The sequence below is a fragment of the Condylura cristata genome, unplaced genomic scaffold, assembly GCF_000260355.1.
Source record: "Condylura cristata isolate star-nosed mole 26May11 unplaced genomic scaffold, ConCri1.0 scaffold00051, whole genome shotgun sequence".
Classification (NCBI taxonomy): domain Eukaryota; kingdom Metazoa; phylum Chordata; class Mammalia; order Eulipotyphla; family Talpidae; genus Condylura; species Condylura cristata.
This window is the reverse complement of record NW_004567152.1, coordinates 1,027,572-1,037,817: the sequence shown is the minus strand read 5'-3', so window position 1 is coordinate 1,037,817 and position 10,246 is coordinate 1,027,572. Positions and strand designations below refer to the sequence as shown.

Here is a 10,246-nt window from a genome sequence, read left to right as displayed (position 1 = left end):
CCACATCTGTTTTAACCAGTCCAGGGCCAAGAAACAAGCACAGTTTCTTCATTCCATGCTCTCTGTTCCATGTGGCTTTCTCAGGTCTCCTTCTGGCTCTCCATCCTGCTTTCTTCTTCTCTTCAGCTTCCTTCTCTTCTCTCCTTTTTCTCTCCTCAGCTCCATCCTCCTTTTGGGTGGGGCAGGGAACCCAGAACTTCCCCTTATCCTAGGGACCTCCCTATTACAGTTTCTCTTGTATTTAGGTGATTTTTTTCCTGTAGAATGAAATATTTAGTCCCTTTCTTGTTACTTTGTCTATGGCTGTTTCTTTGTGGTTGACACAGAAATTACATTTAACATCCTAAAACAGTAACAGTTTAATTTGAATTTATACTAGCTTAATGTCAATAACATGCAAAAAAAAAAGCCACTTATAGGTGTTTCTTCCTCTTTCAGTTATTGATGCCACAAAGTTATATCTTTATACATTCTGTCCAAATGAATAAACCTTTTAGCTTTTTAAATCATGTAGAACACAAAGTGGATTTACAAACCAAAGTCAAAACAACACTAGCTTTTATAATTACCCATATATTTATCTTCTTGAAAAATTTATTTCTTTGTATAGCTTTGAATTATTGTCTAGCATCCTTTCATTTCAACCTGCAACACTACCCCTAGCATTTCTGGCAGGAAATTGGTAACAAACTTTCTTGGTTTTTATTTACCTGGAGATGTCTTAAATTTTCCTTCATTTTTATTTTATTTTTTAAAGATTTATTTATGTATGCATACAAGAACTGGGTTACAGGCCAGATATGCAGGGGGCGAGGTAAGAAGATTCACCAGAGACAGAGTGGGGAGCAGAACAGACAGATTGACTGAAATATACTGCTGAGGAGAGAAGCGGGTGAAACAGGAGAAGTCTGCTGTGCCGTTGGGTCAGGTTACTGGCTGGGGATTGAACCTATGCTGCAGTGGCTTTGGATAGCCTCATAGTGCTGTGCTTCAACCCCTGACACCACCAGGAAGGCCCTCTCCTTCCTTTTGCCAGATACAGGACTTTTGATTAAGAGTTTTTTTCTTTAATGGCATTATAAATTCTTTTAAAATGTTTATTTCCTGCAGAAGGCCAACAAGCATATAAAAAATGTTCAACATCACTTGTAATAAGGGAGATGCAAATTAAAACCACAATGACATACTGCTTCACACCAGTGAGAAAGGCACATCTTAAAACAACCAGCAACAACAAATGTTGGCAAGGATGGGGAGGAAAAGGGAACTTTTTCCTGCACTGCTGGTAGAAATGCAAACTAGTACAACCACTATGAAAAACAGTTTGAAGGTTTCTCAAATTGCCGAAAATGGAGCTTCCATATGACCCAGCAATCCCACTCCTACATATCTACCAAAAGACATTTAAACACTGATTCAAAAAGGTACCTGCACCCCCATGTTTATTGCTGCTTTATTTACAATAGGAATGACATGGATTCAACCCAAATGTCCAAAAGTGGATGACTGGATTAAAAAAGATGTGGTACATATATGCAATGGAATATTACTCAGCAATCAAAAAGATAAATACATACCTTTTGCAGCAACATGGGTGGAGCTGGAAGGGATCATGCTTAGTGAAATAAGCCAGAAAGAAAAAGAAAAATACCAGATGGACTCACTCATAGCAGGAGCATAAAGAACCAGAGGCAGGGGGGAATAATAATGAACTACTATATACCAGAGACATTTTATGGGGGTGAAGTGGGGAATGTGTGATCAAAAAAGGGTTGAGGGGGAAGTGCACTGGACTATGGTGATAGTACATGGGTGATTTGGTGATGGGAAGTCCATGGGGATAACAACGGAGATGGAAAAAGGCACACAATTATATTAAAATAATTTATTATAATAATTTTTTTTATTTCCAAATTGTTTGCTTCTAGCATTTAGATATTCAACTGATATTTTTGTACATTGACCTTGTATCCTGTTTTGTGATATTCTCACATGTTAGTTTTGATATTAATGTAGATTTACAGTTTCCTTAGGATTTCCTTTATAAAGTTATATTGTCTGAGTAGTCAGTTTTATTCTTGCTTTTTTAGCCTTTATGCCTTTTGCTTTTCTTGCCTATTGTACTGGCTAGCATATCCAGCACAATGCCAATTAGAATTGGCCAGACAAATAATCTTACTTTAATTCCTAATCTTAGCAGGAAGAAGTATTTTCTTTTAACTCTTAATTTCTACATAGATATCAAGATCAGTACCAAGTTCTTTTATCAAAGTTGGAAATACTGTGGATCTTTTGCTAGAGGATGATGCCAAAACCTTTTGTCTGGAACTGTGATGTCTAGTTGGACACTCATTACATGTAGTTGTTCAAATTTAAATTGGTTAAAGTAAAAGTGAAAATTCACTGCTTAATTGACAAATGTACCTAATGTCTACTATAGTGGCTGTGCAAATATGTATAACAAACACTACAGGATATTCTGTTTGAAAGTATTACTCTAAAATTAAATGCAAAACAATTCTTTTCTGTAGAAGAGTTGAGTTAATTTGAAAGTGTGGTGGTTTTCTTTCATGAAAATTAAGAGATACTGAACAGAGAAAAGATATGTTATACTTTGCTATCTTGTCCTAAATATTCTAAAACTAGATACCAATCTAAAATATATTCTCTTAATAGTTTTTTCAATAGAACTATTTCTGATTGTCATTCATACATTCATGTATTTTTACAGTTTTCCATTATTTGAGAGGGACCCTGTGCATAGGCAACAATTTTCAATATTTAGACATCAAAAGTATATTACTACTCAGAGAGCTTTTTCTCTTAATCTTAAATATTTGTAACTAATCATAAATTAATTCAAAATTAAAAGTGCAACAATCTGGCTTTCAGATTTTTATTTTATCTTTCTCTGATTCTCATTATTAATAGCTGGAAAGATACTTCAAATCTTTAATATTGAGATGAAGAGTAAAGTAAAGGCTTATACTATGGCAGAAGAGGTGATTTTCTGGAAATGGGTCTCTGTGAACACTGTTGCCCTGGTGACCGAGACAGCAGTCTACCACTGGAGTGTGGAAGGTGACTCCCAGCCTGTGAAGATGTTTGATAGACTTTCCAATCTGGCAGGGTGTCAGATAATCCACTATAGAACTGACAAATGCCAGAAGTGGCTACTTCTCATTGGTATCTCAGCTCAGGTAAGCTTTTGGCTATCTTCCGGGGCTTGTCTGATGGAACATACAAGCCTAATAATACTAATATTTGTATCAGTGTAACACATCTAAACTTTGGATCAAATAAGAATTTTAATTCAAGTTTGACCCACCAGGTTATTGACGTTCTTCCTATAAACTATTTCTCACACAATTTTAAAAGTAAATTGTTGAGGAATTTCGTAGAGCCACTTGGAAACTTTACTAGAATCAGCTTGAAGGCCATAGGCTTCAAAAGGCTTAATGGAATATTACTAACTCGTGTCCCTTTATAACAAAAGTAGTAAACTTTCTGTCTCCCTCTCTTTTGTCAAACCTTATGACTGATCAGTCACCAAATACTTGAAGACTACATGTTTGGCACTTGGGTTATAGGACTTTATTGGTTGAACCTGGCTATTGAATTGTATTTCCATAACTTTGTGGGGAAGGGATGACTACAGGATTCTAGAGCTCAGAGAATGTCAAACAGACACTTGAAAAGAGTGCTGTGGGAAATATGAGAAAGTCCTTTAAGTCAGGGAGAGGCCAGGGTAAGCCTCTAAGCTTGATTTTTGTTAGCTATGAAAGTACACATTGGGAGGACATTGAACAATCATAAATGGAAAAGAATGCTCTTTTTGGGAGGCCAGGGCCAATTATCATGGCTTATATCTGTGGAATATGTACAAGAAATCTATAGGGAGAAGCTGGAGAGATAGGTAGTAGGGGGAAGATTAAGGCACATGTTCCACCACATATACTTGTGTACCTGGGACTCCTGTGATAAGCTGTCAGCAGCAATTGTGTAATACCACATCTGCCTAAGGAGATGTTATCATTTGAGGCAAATAAGAAAATGACCAACAAACTTTAAAAAGATAAACTGTGGTGTGAGATATTCATAGGGGACTTTGAAAAACTTTAACATATTTTTGGGAATCTAGATGACCATGAGCATGTACAGTACTTGTACGTGACCAGGAAAGTAACTACACTCTTAACCTCTGAATAAATTTGAGGCTGTATAAGAGGAGGAAGTAATGACTGAGGAAGAATTGTAAGCTGCTTGCTGGAGCACTAAAGACATGCCTCAATGCACACACAGAGTATCTCAGCAAAGGCTGAGGTCACGGCATTTCAGGAATCTCTGAGAAATCATTATTTGACCATAGATGACAAAGAATGTAGACTTGTAAAATTAGTTCAGGAAATTTGCTTTAAAAAGAACAATAAACCCAGGGGTAGGGGAGTATCTGTTCCAGTTTTCACAATATATTATGTAAAAGTACAGTTTTTAACAAAAATTTATGGGCTATGAAAAGAAAAAAAAGTGTCACCTATACTCAAGAAAATAAAAGCAATAAATAGAAACTATTCTGAGAAGATCAGACACTGACATTACTTCTAATGTCTTTAAATCAGCTGTTTAAAATATATTCAAAGAAATAATGGAAAGTGAGTCTAAAGAACTAAGAATATGTAAGAACAATGTCTTATAAGATAGATGATATCAATAACTAGGAAGTATACAAAAATAATAGCACCTTCTAGGCTGTGGGCTATCAAGTGGGCCAACATACATGTGGTAGGATTCCCCAAAAGAGGACACAGTGTGAAAGAGGAAGGAGGATTGAAAATATAACAACCCAGGCCCTCCCTGGTGGCGCAGCGGGTTAAAGCACAGCACTAAGAAGCTAAAGCCACTTCTGCATGAGTTTGATTCCCGCCTGCCCCAGGAGGTGACCACATGGCGCAGCAGACCTCTCCTGACCTGCCCGCTGCTCCCCTCAGCAGTGTAATTCAGTACATCTGCCTGTTCTGCTCCCCAATCTGTCTCTGGTGAATCCTCTCACTGCCCCCTGCACCTCTGGCCTATACCCCAGTTCTGTATGCATAAATAAATATTAAAAAAAAAAAGAGTGCTCTGCTCATCTAGAACCTCAAGTGCATGTACTTTGCCCTGTACATAATGCAAGCTACCCAAGAAAAACTAGAAGAGTGGGAAGAAGTACCTCTTCATCTCCACCAAAGAGGTGAAGAATATCTGCTAGCAAATTCTTGGAGTTTGGCAACAGATTTCAAACAGTACACCAGAGTCATGAGTGGGACAAGATTTCCAAAAGATTGTCTGGATTTGTCATAACCATTGGCCAGTGTGTTCAGATGGAAGTTCGCAGCAAGTGAAGAAGAACTTTGAGACTATCCACAGCCAATACACACTCTACATTGACTTCTCACTGATCCACAGAAATTGCAAGAAGCCTATGAGGCATGCAGTTCTCTATGATGGGTGCTTGTCTTGCTGGGTTTGCTAGACTTGCAGAATGGAGAAACTTTCTGCCCCTCACCACCATTAGGAATGTCATTCCTTGGGCCTTAGAGAAAAAGGGTTGCTCCAGCTAGTTTTGTCTTAGTTTCCAGCTTTCTGCAACTCATACCTAGACTGGTGGGTATTTGTCTTGATTACATTCGTAAAGGGTGTCTGCTCCTTTTCTTGATAGATGATCTACACCCCTCACTGAAGAGGTTCTTAAGAGCATCTTTGGAAATTGGGGGCCATAAGTACTATCCTGATGCAACTTATAATCAAAAAATAAAAAAGCCTCCACTTTTCATTAAATTGGGTTTTTCCTTTGTCTTTGTTGAATAAAGTATTTTTAACTGCAACTTTCTGAAATACCAAAATGAAAGAGCTATAAACTAGGATGATGTCTGCTGTAAGGCAATTCTCAGTGGCAATAAAAATTTTGTTGTGAAAAAAATAACCCAAGCTAAAAGCCATTTTTACCCTTATGATATTTCTGAAGCTAATTGTGTGGGGTTTCTGTACTAATCCTTCAGTTCTGTATGGACAGCAACTGGTGTCCAAAAAAATCAATTCAATTCTGACACAACCTGGACTACTGCAGAGCCTATTCCCATCCCTTTATGTCATTCCATGCCACTATACATCTATATAGGCTATAAAATCAGGGATTCTTACTACTCCCTCTTCAGGTATAATAACTTGCTAGAATGACTCATAGAACTCAGGAAATACTTTAACTGGTTTATTATAAGGGATATGCTTTAGGACCAGCCAAATGGAAGAGATGCATAAGGTATGATATTGGATAGAGGGGTGTACATGGAGCTTCTATGCCCTCTACAGCACTCTCCACCCTCCTAGCACCTATATATGTTTGTTCAACCTGGGATCTTGTAGTTTAGGGGGTTTCTTGGACATTTTATTAATCATTGGTGATTAACTCGATCTCTGGCTCCTCTCTCCTTCTTGGAAGTTGGTGTTGGGTGGGATGGAAAGTTCCAGCTCTCTAATTATGTTTTGGTTTTTTTCTTCCCCCCTTTTTAAGTAGATGTGGGTTTTCAGGGAATAAAGTGGGGTTCTGAATTTTACCTACAAGTTGCCTAGGGGTTATTTTGCCAAGTTAATTGTTCGAATGTTGAATTGTAGGAGCTTCAACTGTGATGCTCTCATGTTCTGTTTATTTAGTGGAACCCTTGAAACTGGATATAATTATCTTAAAATTCTTTGCTGTAAAATATAATTTCTGAGTTTTATCAAAGGTATTAGCCTTACTGATTTTATTAAATACAATTTTTACATCTGTAAACCTGAAAAAGCACAATTTTCAAAATTAGGCTTTAATCTCATCATCATGACAGCTACTCATGACTATGGAGTAAGACTTTTTTTTCTCTAAGTTTTACTTTCTATGAATACACATTCTGTGAATATATGTGCACATACACACTATATACACATGCATATATGTCCACACATTTTATATGCATAAATGTACATATTACATTTAGTAATTTTTAATTGCCTGTCTTACTGTGTTATACTCTCATTTTCCCTAGTGTTTGTAGGCATCTTTCCACATTAAATTTAGTTATGTCATATCTTGTAATAGCTAAGAGACTTAGCCTTTATAGAGGCACTATACCAACATTTGAAACTTACTTGTTTAATAATTGTTTTACATTCATCTTTACCTTTCAAAAATGTCTTTTCTTAGCAAAATCGTGTGGTTGGAGCAATGCAGCTCTACTCTGTGGATAGGAAGATTTCGCAACCCATAGAAGGCCATGCTGCTGCTTTTGCAGAGTTCAAGAGTGAGGGGAATGCCAAGTGCACTACCCTTTTCTGCTTTGCTGTACGCAGTCCCACAGGGGACAAGGTAAGATCTATTCTACCCCATCTCTCTAAGAGAGCAGCATCTGAGTTTTTGTAAGAGTCTACAAATATAATCGGAAGAGAGGAATGCTCTTCAGGTGCTTCTCATAAATTAAGGCTGTTGGACTTTTAGAACCACTCACCTAATGTACATGGTGATGGTATTGCAGCTAACTTTTACATAGTGTTAGTAAACTGAAGTCAGCTACTGAGTAACTCCCAGTTCCCTAAATATACACTCAGATAGAGTGTACTGAGCATAGGCTGAGTGCTGGAACCCTAAGATAAGCAATGCACAGTTTCTGCTCTCAGATACATGTCTGTTGGAGACTGTCCAAGAATGAGTACATGCATATGGCAGGGATCCTATGTCAGGGAGCAGAGGTGGAACTCCAGAGGAGTTAGAAAGAAGAGGCCATGCCCTGGGAAATAATTGAGTTTTGTTAACTCATGGGCATGGCCAGTACCTATTTAGTAGGGCTGCATTGGACAGGGGTGTGGAAGTATAATAGCTCATGATGTTGGGGAGCTTGGGGTTCCACCAGGGCTGTTGTTTACTTGAAGAGCTGCCTCAAAACAGAGTTTTATCTGAACACACACTTGTCAAAAAATCTTCCTGAAATCATGGTTTTGTGTTGGTCATCAACCTTTAGGTAGTCCCCAAAGAAAAAGACCCTCTCAATATATGGCTTCCCAAATTTCCTCATCCTGATTATTCTTATTTATGTACTATTTGTCTCCTTTGTAACATACTTCATGCCCTCCTCAGTTGAGAACCAATAGGAAAACAGTAGTCAGATAAAAATGTCAGCCTAAGCAAAGATCTTGATATTTATCACTTCAGAATGAGACTTCCACCTCCTCATAGATAAATCTGGCAACTGCATTCTCCCTTATAAGGACCTGCTCATTGAGTTCTTATGGAGAAGAGAGCACATCAGAAATGCCTTGAGAAGAAAAGGTGCTTGTAAGGTAGGCTGGCCACTTCCCTCACTGGCCACGGGCAGTCTCCCATGGCAGGCCCTTCCACACACAAAGATCCCCACAGCAGCTGTTCTAAGGGCTGTCTCACATTTTTTATTGACCCCACAGTAAAAGGTGTAGACTCTCTTCAGGGGTTTTCTCTACCTTTGCCCCTTGGACACTCTTTCTAATCCAGCCCTGCCGTACTTAGGGAATGGTTATATAGTCTTGTGTGTGGCTCTGATTTTTGCCTGGACCCACAGTGCCTTATGACCATAGTCATGCTCTTCTTCCTGGCTCTTATAGAAGCCTGGCTTTCTTTCCTGTGCCCATACTCCTGTGGGAAGTACAAGTATTCTTCCCAATTGCCAGACAAGAATCTTTGACTCTTGAATTCCATTTTGTTCTTGTTGTCACTTTATAGCCTGTGATAGGTTATCACCTGTATTTGAGTTTGAGAATATCCATTTATTAGGTCTTCATAACATATCCCAGCCATTAAAACACATTTCCTAAATTACCCTTTATTTTAGAGTGCTGGTATGCAAGGAGTTTAAATCTCCCTCACTTAGCCTGCAATGTCTATGCTTGCTGACTGTATCAGATCTTGCCTTCTAGCCTGTCTTTTAGTGTTTCTCCTCTGCTTGCTTCAAGTTTCTTTGGTATTTCCTCCTCCTCTCTCTCAGGCCAGTGCAGACTGTGCTTTAAGTACATTCATCCATCCATTTCCTATACTAATGGTATTTTTTCATTATTGAGAAGAACTTGAAGAACTTCTGACAAAAGCATCCACTCTCTTTCCTCCAAAGATTTTTGCACACACACAACCTCCCACAGCATAATCTTGAAAAATTCAGGCCTGATAGACTATCTTGTGAGCTTGGTTTTAAATGATGAAATTTTACCTAATAACTGACTAGTGTTAACCTGAACTATATCCTGGAAGCTGAGAAGTGGAACTGGAGGAGGCAGCAGTTGTTAGTTTTGTTTCATGGATGTTGGTCCAGAGGCCCAAAGAGGGAAGTAACTTGGCCAACATGCTAGAACAAAACTCAAGTGACCTTGCAGTGGTTCTTTCTGTTGTACCTGGAGGTAGGGAGCAGATTAAGATTAGTGAATAACATGACCACCTTGTGTTATTTGAATGCAAGTTTTATTATTAGTCTTACAGAGCTGTGGACCTCATTCTGTGCTCACCACTGTGCTTTGGTCAGTATCAGTTTGCTGCCAACTATGTTAACTTAGATTGACCTAGAATTTCTTTTCCAGTTACACATAATTGAAGTGGGACAGCCTGCAGCAGAAAACCAGCCTTTTGTAAAGAAAACCGTTGATGTGTTTTTCCCTCCAGAGTCTCAGAATGATTTCCCAGTGGCTATGCAGGTATGAATGTGATACTCTCTAAGTAGATTTGAATGCATCACCAGCCTTGGGTGGAGGGAGACAGCAGATAGCCGTTTCTTATGCCTTAGAAGATACCAGAACAGATATGTTAGAATGCTTAGAAAGTGACATCAAGGTTCATCTTCTAACTAATACTGCCTTAACTCTCTCGTTAAGGGAGCTCTCTTTTCTATGGATGAGACTTCTTCCAGCTAATGTACCAGAATCCCAGGCTCTTTCCCTTTTAGTGTAAAAGATCAAATATCACGTGTCTAGCAAAATGGCAGCAGAATAAAGGCACTGGATGTTCAATAAATAGTGCTGGGAAAACTGGGCTACTATGTACAAAAAAAAAGAAACTAGATCACTTACACCATATACAAAACCCGACTCAAAATGTATTAAAGAAATAGACATAAGACCTGAAACCATAAAATATATAGAAGAAAATATTGGCAAAACACTACATAACATACACTCTTTAAAAATATGTCACCCTGTAGCTACATGCAAAAAAATGAAA

The 10,246-nt window shown here is 38.3% G+C and overlaps 1 protein-coding gene across 1 annotated transcript in view; it reads left to right on the top strand.

Annotated features, from left to right (window-relative positions):
- CLTCL1 (clathrin, heavy chain-like 1) overlaps nucleotides 1-10,246 on the top strand; it is a 116,544-nt gene that overhangs the window by 17,259 nt on the left and 89,039 nt on the right. The window contains exons 3-5 of the mRNA XM_012734280.1: nucleotides 2,932-3,200; nucleotides 7,220-7,381; nucleotides 9,610-9,723. Of these exons, the coding sequence (XP_012589734.1) occupies nucleotides 2,932-3,200; nucleotides 7,220-7,381; nucleotides 9,610-9,723 (545 nt within the window). The remainder of the gene's footprint in view (nucleotides 1-2,931; nucleotides 3,201-7,219; nucleotides 7,382-9,609; nucleotides 9,724-10,246) is intronic.